Genomic DNA, 25,459 nt, shown 5'->3' on the forward strand with positions numbered 1-25,459 from the left:
CTCTCGGCGTACAGGCGGTTTTGCGGAACTCGTTGGACATCCCCCACGATACCCCACTCTCGGCCGACGAAGTGCTCGACCGGCTGCAATCCCACCTCCGGAACGCGCAAGTCGAGGCTCTCCGCCACCGTGACCTGTTCCGATGCAGGCAAGCGCAAGGTGAGTCCGACGACTTCTACGGCCGCGCCAAGGACAAAGGCCGGCAGGTAGACCTGTGCGCCTTGGGCGCCGTCGCTTGCGCGGAGGCCCAGATGAAAACAGTCATACTCATGGGCGTCAGGGACGAGGAACTCGTACAGCGCATCAGCTCCCTCCCCGCGACCGCGTCACTGCAGGAGGTAGTAACCAATTGCCGCTCGCACGAGTCGGCGATGGGGACAGTCTCGGCCCGCCAGGGCAACCCGCAGGTGTGCGCCGTTTCGGCATAAAAGAGTGCTCAACACCAGGCGCGCGCACCCCCACCTCAGCCACCTCCCGCGCCCTCCTTGCGACCCGGCGACACCTGCCACAATTGCGGGACCAAGGGACACCGCCCTCGTACACGCCAGTGTCCTGCCAGGAACGCCTGATGCCAAGCCTGCCACAAGAAGGGTCACTGGGAGAAATATTGCAAGTCGTCCAGGGATCGGGACGAGAATCACCGCGATCCGCCAAGTCCCAGTGGCCCCACACCTCCCCCTGGGAAGGCCGGCGCCTGCCACCAGGTGTTCGACGGTTCCGGCCGCTCCCCGACACCTGTCAACATCCACATCCGCTTCGGGAACGTGTCCTCGAGCTTGCTTATGCTGTCGGACACAGGCGCGGACGTCACAGTGATAGGCACCCGGCACCTGGGCACAGCGACGTGCTGGTCTCCAAAGATGACCTTCGCACCATCCCCCTAGAGAAGATGGTGGATCCCCCCATGAGAATCCACCTGAGCGCCGACGCGGTGCCCTTCGCCATCCACACGCCCAGGCCGATACTGTTTGCAATCCGGGATCAAGTGAGGGAAGAACTTGATTCAATGGTGGAGCACGGTATCATCACACCTGTCGGCGAGGAACCTTCAGAATGGTGCCACCCGATGGTCCTCGTGGCCAAGAATAAGGGTGTACGCATCACGGTCGTCCTGACAAAACTCAACTCTCAGGTAACGCGCCCCACTCATCCTTCGCCCACGCCGTTTGCGGCGGTCCGCAGCGTCACCCCCGCCGCGAGGTTCCTCACGACGGCTGACGCCCTCCACGGTTACTGGCAGATAGACCTCGCAGAAGAGAACTAGCATCTAACCACGTTCATCACCCCGTCCGGGCAGTACAAGCACCGCGGGGACCGATGGGCTTCGCAGCCACCAGCGATGCCAACTGCCTCCGGGGGGACGCGGCTCTGCAAGGCGTGGCCGTGTTAAGGTGATGATATCCTTCTGTTCGACGACGACCTCCCCTCCCACTTCCGGAGGATCCACCACATGCTTACCAGATGCCACGACCACGGCATTACCCTTAACAAGGAGAAATTCACAGTCGCCGGCTCCAGCGTCAGCTTCTGTGGTTACCGCCTCTCAGCCGACGGCATATCCGCAGACGAGGACAAGGTCAGGGCCATACGGGACTTCCCCACGCCCACCAACCTGACCTACCTACGCTCCTTCATAGGCTTGGTGAACCAATTAGCGGACTTCACTCCGGCCATAACGGCAACGGCTCAACCCCTACGGCCTCTGTTGAGTCCCAAGCGCTCCTTCACTTGGACCCCGGATCACGACAAGGCTTTCGCCGACGTCAAGCGAGCTCTGTCGTCACCACCCGTGCTGGCGCCCTTCGACACCGCCCTGCCGGTGGTGCTGTAGACGAAGGCGTTGCCCCTTTACGGCATTGGGTACGCTCTCCTCCAGGACCACGGCCAGGGGTACCTGCGTCTCGTCCAGTGTGGCTCACGGTTCCTGACGGACGCCGAAATCCGATACTCCACGACTGAACTGGAGATGCTTGCTAACACGTGGGCCGCGCCCAAATGCAAACTGTACCTGTTTGGATTGCCCCACTTCACGTTGCTGACGGACCATCATCCGCTCATCCCCATCCTCAACTCATACACCTTGGACGCCATCGAGAACTCCCGCCTACAGCGGCTCAAAGAGAGGCTCTCGCCCTGCGTCTTCACGGGAAGCAGCTTTGCATACCCGACGCCCTCTCGCGAGCCCAGGTCTCCCACCCTAGGCCGGAGGACGAGACCGACTGCGACAAGGACGCCGCGCACGTCAGGAGCGTTGTCGCTGGCAACGCCGGCGCTTGCGGGAACGGCCCGTCGCCCGACGCCGACAGAGCGTTCCAGAAACTCCGGGCCGCATTACGGGTGGACCCCGTCTACGGTCACCTGCTTACCTGCGTGTCCTCCAAGTTCCCGTCCAACCGCCTCGCCCTACCCAGCTCCGTCCTCCCGCACTGGAGGCTCCGGGACGCCCTCTCTGCCGACATGGATCTAGCGCTCTACGCCCGGCGTATCGTGGTTCCCGCCGCTCTACTGAAGCGTACGCTGGCCCGCCTCCACGGCAGCCAACGCGGCGTGGAAGCAACCAAGCGCCGGGTCCAATAAACCGTCTTCTGGCCCGGCATTGACTCCGACATCAAGAGCACGGTGGACGCCTGAGAGCCTTGCCAGGTGCTGCGCCCCAGCCAGCAGCGAGAACACCTGCTGCGGCCAGGACACGACGGCTACCAGGGTCATCCGGAAGTTCTGCTGCTACTTCTGGGAGGTCGGCGTCCCCCTCCGCCTTCGCACCGATGGTGGCCCCCCATTTACCAGGACTGAGTTCAACCGCTTCACGGAACGCTGGGGCGTCCACCATTTGGTCACCTCCCCGGAGTACCCCCAGTCCAATGGGCACGCCGAAGCCACGGTCAAGGCAGCTAAGCACCTCATCCTTAAGACCGTGCCCACCGGCAACATCAACTGCGAGGAGTTCGACCGCGGTCTCCTTGAATTACGGAACACCTTGTCTTAGGCCGGCCGCTCACCTGCCCAGGTCCTGTACGGACGCCCCTCCGCACATGCGTCCCGGCCCACCCGGAATCCTTTTCACTTGAATGGCACGCTCGCTCAGAAAAATGTGATCGCAGGGCCGCAGTTCGGGCCACCCAGACGCTCCGGTGGTACGACGAGAACGCCCGGCCTCTCCCCGCCCTGGGCGTCGGCCAGCGCGTGCGAATTCAGGACCGGACGTCCCACTGGTGGGACAAGGTCGGAGTGGTCATGGGCCGCGGCAGGTCCTGGGACTACGAAATTCATCTCTCGAGCGGGGGAATCTGGTGGCGCAATCGGCGACACCTCCGTCCGGTGGCCCCGCCCCCCGGCGACGCCGCCACCGCTGTGCCACGTCCCTTACCAGTGAATCCGCGGCCTTCGCGCGCGGACCTGTCCGCCCTCCGCCGCTCGCCTCGGCTCACGGATGCCCGGGCTCCCCGCATCACCCCTGCAAGCGCGGTGGGGAGTTTGGGGGGTTGGAAGGTGTGGTATAGTGTAATTGGCATAGGAGCCTAGTACAGCATACAATAGTGTGCAATGGCGTAACGGAGTGCTCTGACCAACAGCGACGCCCCCCGGACAAAAGACTTTCCATACATCCAACAAAGACTCCCCTCTTTTCTGTGTGCTTACAGCATTTAGCACCTTCGCCCACGGGCCAGTTACTTTGTAGACTCCTTAGTTACATGTCGTGCCTTTCTCTGTATGCATAATCTACCGATTAATAAACCCACGAATTGTACAACCTATTTCACTGATGCCCCAGCAACAATCCTTGCAAACACTTCCCTGCATTTCAATTTCCCATGGATGAACCTGTAAAACAGTCTTAGTTCATCCTTGCATTTATCTCCCTGCAGACCCTTGTATATTCATTTCTAGCTCATTTGTAAACTTACATTGTTCTATTTTTTCTTTCTCCATTTACCTCAAGTTATCCCCTTTTCATCAGCTATCTCACCTCTCACAAAATGAGTCTTATTTCCACTTCTTCCCTCTACTAATCTTCAGCAAAAGTTTTCTCACTTCCTTGTGAATGTAAAGAATGATTTATCATTTCTTCATATTAGTTGAGTCTACCTTGACAATGCAACTGATTCCTTGGCTCTATTTCCCCATCTGCTGACTGAAATTACAATTGTTAATATGGTCACTTTTTCCTATGGGGCAAAGGTATTTCAAAGAGACAATGATATCTGGGTCTTCGGTAAATAGCAGGTCCTAACTTCATGGGATTGTCGGTCCCTCTTGCCGAAGTCACTTTCTTTACCAATTGGGAGAGTGTGTTCTTTATTGCTATATTTGATAGGTCATTTCCCCAGGAATCTGCCTTGTCATTTGTTTCCTACTGGTCCCAGTTGACCTTACTGCAATTAAAGTCTCCTACAAGGACTGTATTTTTAACTATGTTCAATAGTTTCTTACAGAAAACAAAGTTAATTATTTCTTAATATTAGATTTAATTCCAACCTTCATCTTTGAAGGGACACATCCTACCATGTCTTTTCTATTCAGCCATGTAGTTCTAGTTTTTAGGTGGATTGTTTCAGCTTTGTCTTCACACAGATTTCCTTCTTCCACTATTATGTCATTTCTCACAGCCATCAATCAACAACACATTTAGTCTTTTCTTGCTCTTCTCCAGGTTGTGTATCTATCAATCCGCAACTGTAGACTTTTTTTTTTTGGGGGGGGGACGACTTATTTACAACTAAGTTATCACAATTCTCCAGCCAGGCCGATAGTAAAGCATTTTCATTAGCATAGGCTACTTTTAGCTTTCTTGTAGCATTTCCTGTACTATATTGTCCTGTTTTTTTTTTTTTTTATATATATATTTTTATATAATTTCTTTGTGCTCTAATTAAGCTCTCCAGAAAAAAAAAAAAAATATTCAGTCCTCATTTACTTGTCTTGGTTTCTTTTGCAAATTCTTGTGTCTGAGCACATTCATCCTCAGTTGCACCTTTTCTCATCCAAATGAGACATACAATCTATTTCCATTTGATGTAAGCCATTTCTCTGATCTGTAGCATCCAAGCTGCTCCCCATAATCATGTAGGCCTTTTGCATCTCATGTTCCTGGCATAACTTCCAAGAAGCAATGTGTTTTTCTTACTAGCCAACCATTGTAAATAATCTTGTCTTATTGACTATATCTCTGACAGATTTTTTTTTATTCATTCATAAATCTATATAACTTTAGCCTAACATTTTTTCTGCTACTCTATGATCACTTTTAAGGTTTACTACTTCCTTCCATGACCAGATAACCCCAGCCTTCCTGAACATCCAAGAAGTTATGGATACAGTGAGTCCTCCTTATACGGTAATTCTTTATCTGGTAAATTCACAGTTATGGTATTTGGTAATTACTACCATCAATTCTATTTACAGTAAGAAAAATTCACAGATACAGTATCCGCTAGATATTTTGAAGAGGAAAGAGCAGGGAGAAGGTATGTCTGCCATATCCTATTATTACATGTTATAATGGGTTCAGTGTACGGAAATTTCAATTTGCAGTAAGGTTTTCAGGAACGCATATGTACCGTATAACAAGGACTTACTGTACTAATTTGATTTTATTCTAACCTCAGTTGGTTTTATGGTAATGAGTGTCTTGTCATCTGTGATAGCATCATTTTCTATTTTAAATTTATCACCTTCTGCGTTCTGATACAGGTTTGAGGCTTTTTCTTTTTCAAGCTTTTGCTCTAGGTCATAATATTTTAATTCACGGGAATTAGTAAATTCCTAAACACTTTCAACTCAGTTGGAAATTGACTTACCTTCACTTTTAAATTCCTTGGAGGCTATCCCTCCACTTATTTTGGCCTTAGTAAATTAATGGGAGTTAGCAAATTCCTCAACATTTTCAACTCAGTTGCAATATGACTTACCTCCACTTTTAAATTCCTTGGAGGCTATCCCTTTCACTTGTTTTGGGCCTTAGTTTCATCCTGGTCAATATTTCTGAGATTAGACTTTTATAGGTGGTAATCCTTCAAGAATAGCCATTTGTAATGTAAAAACAACACTTGGTAATATCTGTAACTTTGATGTCACTTTTGTTTATCCTAAATGACACAAAAATACTTTTTTTTTTCCCTCACAGACTTATTCCCAAAGCTGGAACTACCAGTTTTATATCTAAACAATGACTGAACTTTTTTGCTCCCTGTGTATCCAGTTTGTAGATATTTCCCATCAGAGTCACTTGAAAGTGTGGTGCATTTAAGTTTGATCCATGCTATGCATGTACTGTATTGTATTGAGAAAAGTGTGGGATGTGGAACACGTAGGGGCCTGGATTCATTTCTATGTCACTTACTACATGTGACAGGGCAGACATTGTAGTATCTTCTTTATGTGAAAAAAAAAAAAAAAAAAAAATTGTGGAAAGTAGGGACTTCATAGTAGGTCTGAGAGAGACAATTTTAGCCTACTCTAGAGACTAGGTACTGGTCTCTTAGGACCACACCTCTGGGTGAAGGTGACTAAGTAGAACAGCTTGACATTAGTCAGAACATGCCTATTACACATTAACGGGGTGGTATCAGGTTAGAATAAAATAAAACTAGATAATTGGCAAATAAGATATATGTAAAAACTAATAATTTTTTCACCGTAACATACTAAGATTAATGAAAATGTTTTGCTAGATTTTCATTATAACATTTCAGACTACACAGAGGAACACCTGTTTTGGAACATGAATATTTCTTATGATTGCTGCACCCACTGTTCTTGCACAATTTCACTTCTGATGGAGGCCTGCAAAGTTAAAAAACATCAAGGTTATTCATATCTAGAACCATGTTAAGTTTCTCCTACATGGTGTATACTTTATAGCCATGACAACAAATGCCATACAATGTTATTCGGCTGAGTGCCAGACCCTGAACTGAAGAGGACCTAAATTAAATGATATTATGTTCTGTGTCAATATTCCCTTACACTAAATATAATCATATTATTCTTTTTCTTTATGGCTCCAAAAGTTCTTTAACACCTTAAACTGTGTCTCACTTGTGAGACAGGAAAACCTGGACGAAATTCCCAGTGTCTCACTGTTGAGATAGCAATTTTTTTGTACCATAAATATTTGATCACAAGTATTTCTAAACATTGCTGCTCAAAACACTGTAAGGGGGAAGACTTGGACTTCGAAAGAAGCAGAGAGAAGCTTACCCTGTACAGCATTAATGGTATTAATTTAATGCTGCAGCATTTAACTAGCTTGAGTGTCAATGGTATTAATCTAATGCTACAATAGTTGTTACAGCAGCTCCTTCCTTACAAACTGGCTCAAATGAGCTGCATGGCTTCCATACACCCCCCCACAAGACATGGTAACTGTATACAGTGGTTGTATGGAAATTGAGGTTTAATAATTATAGGGAGTTAGATAACTTGCCAGTCACAATTTTCTACCGGATTGGTTTCTCTAATGATGCTAAGATAGAATTAAGAAGATCTTGAAGGCCTTGAGAATCCAAAGATGAAAGGTCCCTTGCCTTGAGGTTTTTAAATAAGAGGTCCATCTGTAACCAGAGCTCTGGGTTGTCTATCGACAATAGTGCGGACCGTATTCGGATGGACTCTTATGAGTTTGAAAAGAGCTCAAAAGGCCATAGGTTAATATTCACTTTAAGTAATTTCTCAAAGTTAATCACTGATTTATCAAACCAAATTTTATTACATAGATTTAACAAATAGAGAGAAGGGGAGTTTAATTGTATCTTATTTAAAGTTATGATAGGTGTGGTTTAAAGTTTCAGGAAAGGCTCCTGAATCAAAAGAAAATTACACCTAGAGGGAAAGTTTCCTGAATGAGGGTAAGCACTAAGATTCCCAATAAGACTTACCACAACCTCCCCGATAACAAAAAGAAAGTGTTTAATGAATACAACACTTTCAAAGAAAATTTACAACAACCCCTTAGTAGCTAGAGACCTTACTTGGTCTCTTGAGGCTAGCGCAGTCTTACAAAAAGGTCTCAAAGAGGTAGGTTCCAAATCGACAAAGTTATCTTTCAAAGAAATAACCTCCTCCAAGTTAGAGGCCTCTTCAAAGGGCTCCAACTCGCTAGCCTGCAAAGTAGCATCCTCAGGGGATTCATCCTCATGAAAGGAATGTAACTCAGCATGGAGCTCAAGTGGGATTAAAAGTCTAACATTGACCGTAACAGAGTTTCCATCAGGGTTAATGACAGAGACTGTACGAATTACTTGATCTTGGTCAGGATAAGTGTCAACAACATGAACCAAGGACCAGAAGGGTCTGTTCTTAAAGGGCAGTTTCAAGAAGGCAATGTCACCCCTTTCCCAGCTTCTAAAACTGTGGTATGTAGCTCTATCTCTTTCCCTTAAGCTGACCAAGTACTCTGTCAGCCATCGTTTCTTAAACTCTTCATAAAAAAATCCCTAGAGTCTATGACTAAGTTAAGAAGAGAAGGATAGTCTTCTCCTAATTCCCATTCAGGGACTTGTTCCAAGTCGCCAAACAACATGGAAATGATTAGGGGTAATAACATCTACTTCATTTTCACAGGAACGATAAGAGGTCTTTTGTTCAAAAAATTTTGAACATTGGACAAAAGGGTGGCAATTTCTGCCAGGGAAGGAACAGACATACCCAAAACCTTATAGAGACATTGTTTCACCATCTGAATCAACCTTTCCAAAGTGGCACCATACCAGGCAGCATAAACAGGGATGGTTATGTGCTGAACAGGGGAAGTTTTAAACTTCTCTTCAAATTCAGATGATAGGTGTTCAATAATACTTCCTGCTTGTATAAAGGATTTGGCATTATCTGAATAAACTACTGAAGGAATTCCATATCTGTTAGTAAATCTAACGAAAGCCAAAATAAATGCAGCAGTGGACATAGAATCCACAACCTCCAAATGGACAGCTCTTGTATTAAAACAAGTAAATATCAAAATGTAAACCTTGACCTTATCTCCATTCCTGTCTCTAACCCATAAATACTCTGTGTAATCCACACCAGTATGGGCAAAGGGTACACTTAAATTTACTCTAGAGGCAGGTAAAGAGGAAGGAGAAGGATAGTCAGCATGGGAATTATATTTCTTACAAACTATACAATCCTTCAAAATGTTTAAAACAGCTCGTCTGGCCTTAAAGATCCAGAATCCATGCATGTGAAGGAAATTAAGAGGAGCTTGCAGTCTCATGTGCATTACTTGGCAATGAGCAAAGAATATCAAGAGTCTAGTCAAGTAATGGGATATGGAAGGAAAAAAAAAAAAAAAAAAAAAAAAAAAAAAAAAAGGGGGGTTCACAACTTCACATTTGAGGTCAATGTTCTTGTCAATTCTGCCCTTGGACCTTATCAAACCATTCTTGTCCAAGAACAAGTTCATTTGTCTTACCAAAGGAGGTATGTCATTCATATAGGGGTTCTCTAAATAAGCCAATTCAGCAGGGAAGGTATCCCTTTGCATTATACCCATCAAATAATTCAAAGCGGCCTTAACTGGGTCAGCATGAGACTTCTTAAACAAAAAGACAGCCTTAAAGATCAAGGAAGTGTGAGGTAAAAGTAAGCTGTAAGAAGAAAACTTTAAGACATCAACTAGAGTGTCAACTTGCACAACAGCTGCATTGACAATGTTTCCCTTGATGCTAGAGGGAGTACATCCCAAGTGACCCTTTGGCCAAGCATGAGGTGGCAACAACAACCATTCCTATCCATAAACCCACCAATTGAATTTTTCCTTGAACATCTTAGCACTGCAAGGTTTGGTTACAAAATCAGCCATATCATGTTCAGAAGGAACATAGGTAAAGGATATAGGAGCATACTTGGCTTTGAAATTTTCCAAAAGATTGGAAATTTCCTTCAATCTATTATTAACAAATATGTTCTTCTTATGAGCTTTGTTGGTTAGAATCCAAGAAAGAGCAACTTGACTATCAACAAGGAGTACAACAGAATTGACCAGAGGGGAAGAGACTTCCTCAAAAATAGTTTTGAGGCATTTTAACCCCTTCACTCCGGGCCAAGATCTCGCGGGCAGCATTAGCTGCCAGACGTGCGATGTTGCGTCATAATACTAGCATTATGAAAAATAAAGTCACCGCTGTATTGCTCGTTCTCTCTTTCACCCATGAATTTTGATAACCATAGAAAATATGATGAAGCCAGTTTACAGAGTATGGGAGTCACGCAGGTACAACTACAATAAATATAATCAAGACGCCGACATCGGCATCCTTGTGTACCCACTTGCTCCTCATGACACCTATGTAGGCATCACCGTATGGAAGGGGTTAAAGATAGTAAAACTGCATAAGCTCCAGAGAAGGCAATGTTCTTAGTTTAATAGGAGCCACCTTGACCTTGGCAAATAGAAGCGGGCCATTAGACTCCTTTATCTCTCTTCTTTCTTGCCCTACATAGATGGCACATCCATAGGCTTCCTTAGAAGCATTAGCAAAAACAAACAACTTAGGGAGAGATTCAAAACAGAAGGCTTTCCTTTTAAAGGATAAGTCATTAACCTCCCTAAAGTTTTCACATAAAATCTTCCATTTTGTAAGCAACTTGCTATACAATTTCAAATCCCAACCTACCATTTTTTGGCACATCTCTCTAACAAGAATTTTTCCTAGTAATAACACAGGAGAAAAAAAACAACTAATGAATCAAATATAGAAGCCAAAGAATACAAAACCTGTCTTTTGGTTGAGACACCTTTTGTTAAGGGAAACATCCTTGATTCTCAAGGTATCATAACTCCTATTATATATCCCAACACCTTTATCTCTTCCTTATTGCAAACGACTTCTTGTTCAAGTCTTGAAAGAATAGAAATATAGTTGCATGTCCACTCCCTGACAGGTAAACCTCCATTAAGCATGATCTTATTAATCCTCTCGACCATAGCAGGGAGGGAACGAAATTCATTGGAAGTGTAGAAAAGATTGTCTACATAGAATTTATCCTTAATTAAGGAGGCAGTCTGAGAGTCAGCCTGCATGGAAAGGTGATGTTGGATGATGAAGTTCAGTATAAAGGGAGAGCAGATGAAACAAAAAATAATAGTATTATACCTATAAGGAATATATTGGTTGTTAATCCTCCTAAAGAAACAGGACCTATTCTGATCACCCTCATCCTTCAAACGGATCTGCAAGAAGGCTTTCATAATATCTGCTAAAATGACAAAATTGTTGGTTCTAAAGTACAACAAGAGAGAGAGGAGGTTGTTCAACAACTCAACTCCTGGGAATGCAGCCTCATTTAAAGAAGGGGCCTTTCCTATTTTGAGAGAGTAGTTGAAAACAGGTCTTATTTTACAGGTGGCAAGATCATCATTCTTGAGGGCATGTCTATGGGGTATAAAAATTTGGCCAGGGGCTCTTTTAGTAACTGGTTCAATAATGCCCAAGGGCTCTTGCTGATCAAACACAGCCTCATATTCCTCCCTAAGGCCCTTTTGCTCAAGCTTATCATAGACCCTTTGTGCCACTGCCAAAGCTATCTTTAGATTTGAGGGAACAAGGTCCACCAAATCCCTTTTCCATGTGATCTTTACATAATAGTGACCATGCTTGAAGGAAATGGACTGTTTAAATTTATCAGCTTCCAAAGCATCAATGTCAGGGGTTTGTTCTTTAATGCCAATGGATTCTAAAGAATAAAAATCATCAAGACTGTACCCTACATTAGAGTTAACAAAAATTTCCTGCAAAGGATCAAATTGTAAACTTACTGGTTCTAAGCAGAAATTGACAAGTAACTTTTCCTTGCCTAACCTTTTGGGAAGAAAGTATTTAACGGTCCTTTTAGACTGAGTACAGGAAGTTCCCTTCTCAGGTTTCTTTAGAGAAATTCCGTTGGCTTTCAAAGAAGAATTGTAGAAAATAAGAGAATCCCCATTGTATTTCTCAATACAATTTAACAAATCTACTCCAAGGTCTGATTTGGGATTTATCCTCAAAGGATTTCCTTTAAATTTGAAGCCATCAGACCTTTGTACTTCAGTAGAGGACATTTCAGAAACCCCCATTATCATCCTTCTAACATAGAAAGGTTTCTCACTAGGAGGGATATATTGAACCCCAGTCCTGTAAGGAATGAAACCATCAGCAAGTTTAATAACCTTGCAAAGACGGGCTACCATATAAGGGGGCTTTCTCAATAGAAAACTGCTGAAAGTTTTGTAGAATGTCACTTCTAATGATCCCCAGAACCTTCAGTTGATCTCCCTTCACCTTGTGAAAACTAGGGGAAACAAAAAATTCATGATTATTCATACTTTGGAGTACAGAGGATAAGGAAGAAATTAGTATGGACAAGTTGAATCCTTCTACTGCGAAAAACAAACTAAACAGATTCATCCTAGAGCGGAGTTTTAGGTTCGCAGTGTAATTAAAACCTCTTTTATTCATTAGAGGTTAACCAAATGAAGAAACCAACTTGTCCATAGGAGGACTTAAGGGGACTGTCCATCAGAAAATCACAAAAAATTGAAAATATTTCCTCTAAAAGTGTTGCTCATAAGCTATCTCGTGGCTGAGTATGGAAGCTGTATCTTGATTTTTACTATCTAAAAAAAATATAATACAGTACCCCCCACCCTACTGTGGCTGGGTCGTGTGCGCTGTGTACTGCATATTACGTTTTCTGTTGTTACATATATTTGCTAACAAAAGAAGCTGTGTATTTTGCACAATATTTATGCTTTTGTATGATAAATAATAGCATACGAACTAATATGTTGACAGATGCTGTGACAGTTGACACAGTATTATGGGAAGGCAATAAGTGATTGTGCGAATACTGACGTTCAGACAATGCGTAAAGCTATCATGGCCTCCTACCTGCATTCTGTCAGCACAGATGAGAAGCCATTGCATTCTTACTGTCCTAAGGGAGAAGACTCATGGTGTTTTTTCCAGAGAGCACTAGCCAGGCAAGAGGAACCCGAGTCTCACAGAGTCAAGAAGCAGTTCCTGGCGATGATTCCCACTGAGAAGCGGAAATCCATCCTGGCAATATATCAAGACCTCACCTCTACAGAGCTTTTAGAGAAATGCCTCAAGGGAAGGACACAAAACCAAAATGAAAGCTTCCATGCAAAGATCTGGGCTTTGAGTTCAAAGAGGAAGTTTGCATCAGCAGCTAGAGTTCAATTCTGTGCTCAAGTTGCAGTTCTGAACCACATCTTTGGTTATGAACTTGCATATATGCCATCAGCAAGAGGGACAACAACCAGTGATGCCATAAAACAGCTTAGGATGGCAGATAAAGATCATCTGTCACCAAAGATGCATCACGCCATGAAAAGGAAAAGTGCAATACTGTGGATACTAACTGGATTCATCATATAAACCTGTAATTAATCAAAAGCTGGCAACAAAGAGTAGGGTTGTGCCTATGATACCCTTTCAACACCATAACATCCTAAATGATGAAAGGGGACCAGTAACTATGAACAAAAAAACTATGACGCTCATTCCTGAAAAACTTGATTTTTGCACATTTAACTCGATTCATATCCAAAATGCCTTCACTGATTTTTAACTGCAAATCCTTTTTGGTTTCAGCATAATTGGGAGAACATTTGGAGGCAGATTTATGTCCTTCTGTCAAGGACTAGTAGGATTTTTTCATATATACATTTTTTTTTTGTTCCCATCAACTTTGGATTTTTTTTTTCTCAAAACAGACTTATCAGAACATCATAATTCTGCCTCCGTTTCTTTATCTATCTTAGCTCATTATAAAGACAAAAAATAATCAATATCCAGTCAAAGGTCTATCCTCTGAATCAATTTCATAATTTTGAAAAATTACCCCTCGGGGAAAAAAAAAAAAAAAAAAAAAAATACAATAAAAAAGTATAAGCATAAATGACTTGAAAACTCGGTGGTATCTTCTCTGAGACAAGACAATTACTAGGAAAAAATCTCAGCCACTTTCACCCCAAACTAAAAAAACTCGATTTTCTAATGGATGATCCCCTTAAACAAGGTCCTACTCTGTCTTCCACCAACTCTTTATTAATAATGGAAAACTGGGCTCTGGTGTCTAATAGGAAAAGACATTGGGCAGTTCTCTTGCCTCTACTAACTGGAACAATTGAATCTGACAAACCATGGAAATTAAACATTTTCCCTTTGGAAGGAAGTAACTTGTTAGTCATAGGACACATGGCTCCATGGTGCTTGGTTTTGTTACACATGAAACATTTATAAGGCAGAGCAGCCTTTAACCTGGGGCAGTCCTAATTGAGCTGCTCTAGCTCTTCTGTGTTCAAGAGAAATATAGGAAGAGCACTTTGAGCTTGCATGGTCAGAAGTGGGGCAAAATCTACATCTGAAGATAGACTTCTTAACGGAATTAGGATTAACCTTAGAGGAGTGACTAACTCCCTTGCTAGAATCAACAGGTTTTTTTCATGGAATTTTTTATGAAGGCATCACTTTGTCTGGGTTTGACATTAACCCCTTCCATACGGTGCCGCACACGTAGGCGTCATGGACTTAGATCTCGGTGGCAGCAGCCAATGCCAGCCGTACGACGTGTCGTAATAATACTCGCATCATAAAATATAGTCACCGCTTATATCGATCGTTCTCTCTTCACCCGTGAATTTTGATAACCATAGAAAATGCGATTACAAAAGAATTAGAAAGAATGTCATTATGGAGGGGCGACTACAATAAATATAATCAAGACGCCGATATGGCAGCCTCGCGAATACACTCGCTCCCCATGACGCCTACGTGTGCGGCACCGTATGGAAGGGGTTAAGGTCATCAGATCCCATTTTAAGTCTAACTAAAACAGATTGATAAACCTCCTTAAGTTGATTCAAATTAAGGCAATTTGAATTAATCACCCGAGATAGTTCAATCAAGAAAAATTTAGGTGCTTTATTTAAAATTAACTTGCTAATCAAAAGGAGGACCTCGCTTCCAGCCTTAGTAAAGTCAACTCCAATCCCTTTAAGGTCTCGTAGTTTAGAATCTACAAACCTAATGTAACCTTCTAGGTCCTTCAACTTGAGACCTCAGGTGCATTAATAATAGAATTTAACACCTTGTCTAAGATCTCTTCCTTATTAAAAAACAAATCATCAACTTAAGAGACCTCAGGTGCATTAATAATAGAATCTAACACCTTGTCTAAGATCTCTTCCTTATCAAAAAATAAATTATAAAGAAGAAGGAATGCAGTATCATAATTAGAATCATCTACTGGTAAATTTTCCACTAAGTGAAAAGCCTCCCCTCTGAGGTACCTTTTTAGATAAATTAATTTCTGACTGTTAGTCAGATTGAGAATGCCAGCAATGGCATTTTGAAAACACTTATTAAAATTAAAGTAGGCAAAGGGATTGTGAGAATTGCTTTCAAAGTGTTGAAGAATGATAGGAGGGAGGGGAAGTTTTACTGAATCAACTCCAGTGGATTTGCTAGAACCAACAATCTTAGAACCTTAGACTACCCTTAATCCTTCTCTCAGTTCTTTGAAAGGAGACAATTCTATGAGGATAGACAGGCGGTAAGCCCTGGAATTTTCCATATCCTCATCCTTTCTCTCCTCAGGGAGTAACAAGTACATGTCTTCGTCAAATTTTTGTATTTCTGATAGGAAATTTTCAAATTGGGATAACATGGAATCAAGGACAGAGAGTAATAAAGTATCAAGCTGAGAATTCTTCAGAGCCTTTATGTCCTTTGTAATTAATTAATTTTTTGTGGGCTCTTTGTTTTTGGACTTTTTTTAAGTCCTCAGACTCAGAAAATGACTTTTCATTGTTTGCCATTTTGAAACAACCCAAACAAAGACTCGTTCCCAATTCAAATATGTGCAACTGTCGTACCGAAAACTGTCTTATAGACCAACCCATAAGACAGATCTTTGAGAAATTTCACCAAGAGATGATTTAAAGACAACCAAAATTAAACGGAAAGAACAGAAAAAGCAAGGCAAACGAAGATTAAAAAGAATAGAGGACACCAAGTACTATAGAACAATTTGATAAACCTCGTAAAAGAATATGGGAATAATTAGCGCCCCCTTAGTGTCGGATACTTTCCATCAAAGGGAACACAAGGTCCTCAAATGAGAAAATGACCAAATTCTGAACAAACTGAAAACGACAGAATATCAGGAAGCCAGCTTTCGTAACCACCTATCGTAACTTTAAATAATAAAGCGCTAGATTGTAGTTTACGACAAAGGGGGAATTAAGTTCAAGTCAAACTCGACTACAAGAAGAGTTAAGTTAAATTCAAACACTGAGAAGATTAATCCAAACAATGTTTGGGAAAATTAATTTCAAATCGTTACAGAAGAAATTATGGAAATTATGGAAGTTATGGAAATTGAGGTTTAGAACATAAGAATAAAGGAGACTGCAAGAGACCATAAGGCCTACACTAGGGAGCTGTATCCATCACCACCTGTCATCCCCATCCATAAAGTTGCCTAATCGTTTCTTAAAACAATTGATAGTTTCAGCGCTTACTGCATGATTACTAAGTTTATTCCATTTGTCGACTATCCTATTAGTAAACCAATTCTTGTCTATTTCCTTTTTAAATCTAAATTTGTCCAGTTTATAACCATTACTGCAAATCCTGCCCTGTTGTTTTGATATGATGACCTTGTTTGCATCACCCTTGTTAAAGCCTTTGATCCACTTGAACACCTCTATTTGATCACCCTGCACTCTGCTTCTTTCCAGAGAGTGTAAGTTAAGGTGCCTAAGCCTCTCTTTGTAAAGCAAATTTCTGAGTCCATGTATCATTTTGGTCATTCTTCTCTGTAGTGATTCTAGTGAATTGATGTCCATTCTGTAGGACGGAGACCAAAACTGTACCGCTAGTCAAGGATGGGTCTACCTATCGCTAGATAGAGTTTAATAATTACCTCTGCACTTCTATTCGTTACCGTCCTAGCAATGAAACATTGCCCCACCTAGATTTTACTCCATTTATGGTGACCCACTGTTTTCTGTTACTAATCCAAGCTCTAATCCATTCTAACATTATGCCATGGGCTTTCATTTTATTTAGTAGTCTCAGGTGTGGCACCTTATCGAACGCTTTGCTAAAGTCAAGGTAAATAATATCATAATTATCATTGTTATCTGACACTTTATATACTTTAGTGTATAAGGATAGAAGATTAGTCACACATAACTTACCCTTGGAGAAACCATGCTGTGAATCATGAATTAAATTATGTCTTTCAATGTGTTCTCTGAGTCTATTTACTATTACTGATTCAAGCATTTTTCCTATAACCAGAGAGTGTAAGTTAAGGTGCCTAAGCCTCTCTTCGTAAGGCAAATTTCTGAGTCCATGTATCATTCTGGTCATTCTTCTCTGTACTGATTCTAGTGAATTGATGTCCATTCTGTAGGACAAAGATGGTGGACTGGCTGGTGAGGTTATTTAATGTTTGCTGGAGAGAGGGTAGAGTGCCAGAGGACTGGAGGAGTGCCTGTACAGTTCCACTTTACAAGGGAAAAGGGGACAAGTGTGAATGTAGTAGTTTCAGAGGGATTAGCTTGTTAAGTGTAGTTGGGAAGGCTTATGGGAGGATCTTGATTGAGAGGATTAGAAGAAGAGGGAGTAATTGGTGAGGAACAGTGTGGATTTAGGACGGGTAAAGGTTGTGTAGATCAGATCTTTGTGGTAAGACAAATATGTGAGAAAGCTATAGGAAAGGGGAAGGATGTTTTTTTGGGCTTTTATGGATCTGGAAAAGGCTTACGATAGGTTAGAGAGAAAGGCACTGTGGGAGGTTATGCAGATATATGGGATGGGAGGAAAGCTTCTAGGAGCTGTCAAGAGTTTTTATCAGAGTAGTAGAGCTTGTGTCAGGATTGGAAATGGAGAGAGTGAGTGGTTCGAGGTAAAGGTGGGACTTCGTCAAGGATGCGTTATGTCGCCCTGGCTGTTCAACTTATACATGGATGGGGTGGTGCGAGAGGTAAATGCAAGGGTAGTGGGTCAGGGATTGGATATGGTTAAAGAAAATGGAGAAAAGTGGGAGGTGAGCCAGCTGTTGTTTGTGGACGACACTGCGCTTGTGGCAGGATCGGAGGAGGGACTGAGGAAGTTGGTGACAGAGTTTGGGAGAGTATGTGATAGAAGAGAGCTAAAGATAAATGTGGGTAAAAGTAAGGTGATGAGATGTACAAGGGGTGAAAGTGGCAGTAGACTGGAAGTGAGCATTAAGGGAGAGCGACTGGAGGAAGTGGATAGTTTTAGATACTTGGGTGCAAATGTGGCAGGAAAAGGTGGAGTAAAGGTGGTGGTAGAATGTAGATTGAGAGAAGTGAGTAAATGCCTTAGTGGGTTGAAGAGTGTAATGAGGAATAGACATTTGGGAATGGATACTAAGAGGAGACTGTATGAAGGAGTGATTGTGTCAACAGCACTGTATGGGGCAGAAACATGGAACATAAGAGAGGAAGAGAGAAGGAGTTTGAACGTGTTTGAGATGAGGTGTCTGAGAAGTATGATGGGGGTTACTAGGCTAGATAGAGTGAGAAATGAGGAGGTGAGGAGAAGAACAGGGGTGGAAAGGGAGTTGGGAGATAGGGTTGATGAAAGAGTATTAGGATGGTTTGGACACATGGAAAGAATGAGTGAAGAAAGACTAGTAAAAGAGGTATGGAAGGCAGATGTGGAGGGAGTGAACATGATGGGACGTCCTAGGATGAGGTGGATGGATGGGGTGAAGGGGGCTTTGGGGAAGAGGGGAATGTCTGTTGAGGAAGGACGGGAGAGGACAGAAGACGGGTGAATGGAGAATGGTTGTATATGGATGATGTGATGCATGAGGTGGAATGGGCGGGGGGATGGGGGGTGAGGTAGTATGTGTGAGCAAAATTTGATGCAGCCTGAAGGGATTTCTCCCCGTCTTCTCCTTTTATGCTTGGGGGGACGGAGAGGGAGGGTCGCCGATTTAATGAAGCGGCCTTGCTGTGGATGTGCTGTGTCTTGCGACACTGCTTCTGACCCAGGGCAGTGGACAAGGTGCAGGGACGACCCGTCATCCAGGAGGTGCTAAGATAAGAGGGAGGGTGGAGGGGTGTGGAGTGTATTCAGGGATGGAATGGGTGGGAATGATTTTATGCCTTTTCCTTTTTGGCTACCTCCCTTGTAAGGGGGAAAACGCCTTGGTATATGTATGTACTATTCCATCCAGACCATGCAATTTCCTGACATCATGGTTCATTATTTGATCCACTATTTCTTTCTGTGTTACTATTATTTTCTTCAAGGGGAAGGGGGAGATTTCACTTCTCTCCCTTCATCCCGATGTTACATTTTTTCTCTTGTGAAAGCTGACTCTCAAGTGTTTGCTCATGACTTCAGCCATTTCTGTATCTTCTGTTTATTCTGTATTCCTTGGCATAATTTCACTATTTCCTGTTTATCTTTTAGTTTACCATTTTTTACCATTTACATATCTATAGAATAGTTTAGGTTGATCCTTACATTTTCTATTATGTCTTTTTCATAGTTTCTTTTTTCTTCCCCTTTATATTTTCACATATTCGTTCCTTTGATTGATATATATTTGCCATTTTCTATTTTCTTTTTCTCCAGCATTTCCAAGCTTTATCTCTTCTGTCTCTCATTTTGACCTATTAAACCAGCACTTAATATACACCTTTTCCTGTGTTTGCTTTGGGACATATTTATCCACACCTTCTTTCTAGATTTTCATTAATATCATCTATTTTTCTTCCACTTGTGTTTCTTCATTGTAGAAATTTTCCCAGTTTGCTTTAAGAATTTTTTTTTTTTACCTAGTTTCTCGAAAGTCCATATTAATATACATCAGTCTTCCTTTTCTGTGTTTCTTATTTCTCTCTACATATATTTCCTCCTTTAGTTCTAATTCAAGTAGTATGTGATCACTCTTTGCAATTGGTGTTTTGTATTCAATTTTTTCTACTATTTCAGTTTCTGATGTAAATAATAAATCTAGTCTTGACAGTTCTTCATTATTTCTAAATCTAATGTTTTCTTTTACCCACTGTGTCATTGTATGTTCTATAGTCATGTCAAGTAATACATTTTTCCATTGATCCTCTCCACCTTTCACTGTCATCTCTTCGCAACAGATTTGCGATTAAGTCTCCCATGAGTACCGCTTGATTTCCATCCTTCAGCATCTCATTTAGTAAAGATCTCATATCATCTAACATTTTGGAATAATCTCTCTCCAAGACCTCCTTTTTGGGGGCACATAAATCACATTATTTTAGTATCCGATTTGCAATTTTCTAACATCTAGGTCTTTTATTTGGTCTCCTATTTCTTTCTGTATTACCTTTATTTCCTTCATTTTAAGGGAGCTTTCTCGTCCATCTTCCCAAATTTGTGAGCTCTCAATTGTAAAGACAGACCTGAAATGTCTGACCATAACTTTTGCCATTTCTGTGCCATATATATTCTTTATCTCCTTCACACAGTTTTACGATTTCGTGTTTATCTTTTAATTTATCATTTACATATCTGTAAGAGAGTTTAGGTTGATCTTTACATTTGTCTATAATAACTTTTATATATATATATATATATATTTTTCCTGCGTATATTCACATATTCCTTCCTAAGTTTTATATGTTTGCCATTTGGATGATTTTTTTTTTTTTTTCCATCTTTTCCAGGCTTTGTCTCTTCTGTCTTTAGCCTCACTGCACCTTTTGTTATATCAACACTTTATATAAATCTCTTTTTGCTTCTTCTTTGGTTCATATTTATCAATTCCTTCCTTGTTCTTTTCTTTGAATATGTTCCATTTGTCTTACATCTTTGTTTCCTCTTTGGAGAATTTATCCTAGTTTGTGTTTTGGGGATGAAGGTGAAACTGGGAAGGGAGATGTGGGTCTTTGTAAGTGCATATGGGCCTGGCAGGGAAAAGAGTGTAGAAGAAAGGGAGGCCTTTTGGATAGATTTAAATGAGTGCATAGAGGATTTAGGGAGAAATGTCAATGTAATAGTACTGGGAGACCTTAATTCTAGGTTAGGAAATGGTCCAATTGATGGAGTGGTTGGGAAATGTGGAGTTCCAGGAAAGAATTGTAGTAGAGAGTTGATGGTGGAAATGTGTCTAGAAAGAGAGTTGATGATAGCAAATACAGTTTCGGAAGAAAGTCAAGCATAAGTACACATGGGAGAGGGTGGTGGATGGAAGGGTGGTAGATAGAGCGTTGATGGATTATGTAGTGGTAAATAGGACTATGATAGGAAGAGTTAAGGATGTACATGTGCTAAGGGGAGAGGGTGGGGGAATATCAGATCATTTTTTGGTGGAAGGTAAGTTGAGAGTGGAGGATAGATGGAGAAAGAGGAAAGGGACAAAAGGTAGGGAGGTACTTAGAGTGAACTCTTTAAATAAAAAGGAAAAGGAGGAGTACAAGAGGAAGCTGAAGGAGGAGTGGGAGGGAGTGAAGGATAGAGTAGAGCTAAGTGTGAAGGAGGAATGGGGATGATTCAAGGAGGGAGTCACAAAGTGTGCAAGGATGGTGTGTGGAACAAGAAGGACAGGAGGAAATAGAAGGAAGGGTAGTGAATGGTGGGGTGAGGAAACAAAGAAGGTTGTAGAAGAGAAGAAGCGAGCTTTCACAGATTGGTTACAAAATAGGATGAGGGAGTCATATGAGAGGTACAAAGAAAAGAAAAGAGAAGTAAAGCAAAAGGTAAAGGAGGCAAAGAGGAGAGCAGATGTGAAATGGGGTAAGAGTATGACAGAAAATGTTGAAAGTAATAAAAAGATGTTTTGGAAAGAAATTAAGAGAGGAAGAGGAGGCGAATCAAGTAGAGAAGAAAAGGTAAAAGGTGCAGATGGAGAGATGATATTGGAAGAGAAGGCAGTAAGGGGAGGCTGGGCAGAATATTTTAGGGAGTTGCTAAATGTGAAAGAGGATAGGGAGGGAAAGATAGTTGCAGTGGGAAATGCCAAGAAAATGACCGTGATGAGTGAGGAAAATGGAGGAGAAATAAGGAAGGATGAAGTGAAAGCAGTTGTTAAGATGATGAAAGCAGGTAAGGCACCTGGTCTGGATGGATGCCATGCAGAATGTCTAAAAAAAGGAGGTACAGTGATGGTGGACTGGCTGGTGAGGTTATTTAATGTTTGCTGGAGAGAGGGTAGAGTGCCAGAGGACTGGAGGAGTGCCTGTACAGTTCCACTTTACAAGGGAAAAGGGGACAAGTGTGAATGTAGTAGTTTCAGAGGGATTAGCTTGTTAAGTGTAGTTGGGAAGGCTTATGGGAGGATCTTGATTGAGAGGATTAGAAGAAGAGGGAGTAATTGGTGAGGAACAGTGTGGATTTAGGACGGGTAGAGGTTGTGTAGATTAGATCTTTGTGGTAAGACAAATATGTGAGAAAGCTATAGGAAAGGGGAAGGATGTTTTTTGGGCTTTTATGGATCTGGAAAAGGCTTACGATAGGTTAGAGAGAAAGGCACTGTGGGAGGTTATGCAGATATATGGGATGGGAGGAAAGCTTCTAGGAGCTGTCAAGAGTTTTTATCAGAGTAGTAGAGCTTGTGTCAGGATTGGAAATGGAGAGAGTGAGTGGTTCGAGGTAAAGGTGGGACTTCGTCAAGGATGCGTTATGTCGCCCTGGCTGTTCAACTTATACATGGATGGGGTGGTGCGAGAGGTAAATGCAAGGGTAGTGGGTCAGGGATTGGAGATGGTTAAAGAAAATGGAGAAAAATGGGAGGTGAGCCAGCTGTTGTTTGTGGACGACACTGCGCTTGTGGCAGGATCGGAGGAGGGACTGAGGAAGTTGGTGACAGAGTTTGGGAGAGTATGTGATAGAAGAGAGCTAAAGATAAATGTGGGTAAAAGTAAGGTGATGAGATGTACAAGGGGTGAAAGTGGCAGTAGACTGGAAGTGAGCATTAAGGGAGAGCGACTGGAGGAAGTGGATATTTTTAGATACTTGGGTGCAAATGTGGCAGGAAAAGGTGGAATGAAGGTGGAGGTAGAATGTAGATTGAGAGAAGCGAGTAAATGCCTTGGTGGATTGAAAAGTGTAATGAGGAATAGACATTTGGGAATGGATGCTAAGAGGAGACTGTATGAAGGAGTGATTGTGCCAACAGCACTGTATGGGGCAGAAACATGGCGTAAAATCTATCTTGACATTTAACATCATGGTAACACAGAGCGTTACCATGACATTTAACATCAAGATAAACTAACGCCAGAATTAGTTTTTTGAACAACCCAACCCTAAACTCCTTATTAATTGTTATAATATGTTATCAATGTTAGGCAACTTTTTGTACAATAACACCATTTACCTTAGTCCACACATGAAAGTTGTATAATGATAGCAACATTTGCAGGACTGCTATTATTATTTATCATTGAAAAAAATATATTATTAAAAGAATAATATATCACCGGCGATTTCGGCCCATAAAAACCCTGGGCCGAAATCACCGGGCCGAAATCACCTTGGGCCGATATCACCCGAAGCCCTGGAAAGCAGTTGTGTCATGCTCACTGGGCAGTGTGGGGAAGGAAACCCCGAATATATAGGTAGTGAGTGCATTCTAGTATGACGGTGATTGTCAACGTCAAGATAAGAGATACTTTTTAACCAACCCAAATTTACCCTTTCGGTCCTCGCTCTTTGCTCCCCTGCCCAGGCGCGATGTGTTTGAGATGAGGTGTCTGAGAAGTATGATGGGGGTTACTAGGCTAGATAGAGTGAGAAATGAGGAGGTGAGGAGAAGAACAGGGGTGGAAAGGGAGTTGGGAGATAGGGTTGATGAAAGAGTATTAGGATGGTTTGGACACATGGAAAGAATGAGTGAAGAAAGACTAGTAAAAGAGGTATGGAAGGTAGATGTGGGGGGAGTGAACATGATGGGACGTCCTAGGATGAGGTGGATGGATGGGGTGAAGGGGGCTTTGGGGAAGAGGGGAATGTCTGTTGAGGAAGGACGGGAGAGGACAGAAGATGGGTGAATGGAGAATGGTTGTATATGGATGATGTTGTGATGCATGAGGTGGAATGGGCGGGGGGATGGGGGGTGAGGTAGTATGTGTGAGCAAAATTTGATGCAGCCTGAAGGGATTTCTCCCCGTCTTCTCCTTTTATGCATGGGGGGACGGAGAGGGGGGGTTGCCGATTTAATGAAGCGGCCTTGCTGTGGATGTGCTGTGTCTTGCGACACTGCTTCTGACCCAGGGCAGTGGACAAGGTGCAGGGTTGACCCGTCATTCAGGAGGTGCTAAGATAAGAGGGAGGGTGGAGGGGTGTGGAGTGTATTCAGGGATGGAATGGGTGGGAATGATTTTATGCCTTTTCCTTTTTTGCTACCTCCCTTGTAAGGGGGAAAAAAGCTGTGGTATATGTATGTATGTATGTGTTTTGGAAAAATGTCTAAGTTTTACAAAATCCATTTTGTTGTACATTAATCTTCCTTCTCTATATTTTTCATTCCTTCTTACATTATTTTGTTCTTTTAATTCAAACTCTATTAGTATATGGTCACTCTTTCCAATTGGTGTTTTATACTCTATTATGTTCACGATATCTGGCTCAGAAGTTAATATCAAGTCTAGTTTCGATGGTTCCTCATTGTTTCTATATCTAATATTTTCCTTAACCCATTGTGTTGAGGTATTTTCGATGGTCATATCCAGCAGATTGTTGCTCCAAAGCTCTTCTCACCCTTTTACTATCATTAAAATTACTCATAATTACTACGTTCCCACCCGCTTTCAATAACTCATTTAGCACATTCATTGTGTCTTCCAGTAATTTAGAATGATCACTATCAGACCAAGCCTGTGTTTTTGGTGGCACATTTACTACTACAAATTTTCTACTTTTCATATTTTCATTTACAACTTTAACCATAATTAATTCCACATTGTATTTGCCTTCATTTATTTTTGTCACATTTAAACCATTTTGGTCAATATCATGACACCTCCTCCCTGTTTGTCTGTTCTATTTTTCGCCCAGTGGTTGTATAGACCTTGTCCCACTATACTTGTTGATAGAGGGCCTTTCAGTTTTGTCTCCACAATTCCCATAATACCAGGTTTCTCTATTTCCAGATAGTCATTTAGTTAATTAATTCCCGAGATCATACATACATACATATACCAAGGCTTTTTCCCCCTTACAAGGGGGGGTAGCCAAAAAGAAATAGGCATAAAATCATTCCCACCCATTCCATCCCTGAATACACTCCACACCCCTCTACCCTCCCTCTTATCTTAGCACCTCCTGAATGACAGGTCATCCCTGCACCTTGTCCACTGCCCTGGGTCAGAAGCAGTGTCGCAAGACACAGCACATCCACAGCAAGGCCGCTTCATTAAATCGGCGACCCTCCCTCTCCGTCCCCTCACTGCATAAAATGAGAGGACGGGGAGAAATCCCTTCGGGCTGCA

The 25,459-nt window shown here is 42.4% G+C and overlaps 2 protein-coding genes across 3 annotated transcripts in view; one reads left to right on the top strand and one right to left on the bottom strand.

Annotated features, from left to right (window-relative positions):
* Window positions 1-1,450: 1,450 nt before the first annotated feature.
* Window positions 1,451-1,831, top strand: LOC143040556 (uncharacterized). Its single transcript, XM_076211638.1, has one exon. It carries the CDS (start codon window positions 1,451-1,453, stop codon window positions 1,829-1,831), a length of 381 nt encoding a protein of 126 aa, XP_076067753.1.
* Window positions 1,832-6,593: 4,762 nt separating this feature from the next.
* Window positions 6,594-25,459, bottom strand: part of LOC143040581 (INO80 complex subunit B) — a 233,386-nt gene continuing 214,520 nt past the window's right edge. For both annotated transcript variants that reach the window (XM_076211661.1, XM_076211660.1), the window contains one exon: window positions 6,594-6,783. In XM_076211661.1, coding sequence (XP_076067776.1) covers window positions 6,651-6,783 — 133 coding nt within the window. In that variant the 3' untranslated portion in view covers window positions 6,594-6,650. The remainder of the gene's footprint in view (window positions 6,784-25,459) is intronic.

The sequence above is a fragment of the Oratosquilla oratoria genome, chromosome 29 (genome assembly GCF_046742065.1).
Source record: "Oratosquilla oratoria isolate Oo_2021 chromosome 29, ASM4674206v1, whole genome shotgun sequence".
Classification (NCBI taxonomy): domain Eukaryota; kingdom Metazoa; phylum Arthropoda; class Malacostraca; order Stomatopoda; family Squillidae; genus Oratosquilla; species Oratosquilla oratoria.

What these genes read in the sequence shown, in the direction of transcription:
- LOC143040556 (XM_076211638.1), top strand. Translation starts at nt 1,451, where the DNA reads ATGCTTACCAGATGCCACGACCACGGCATTACCCTTAACAAGGAGAAA.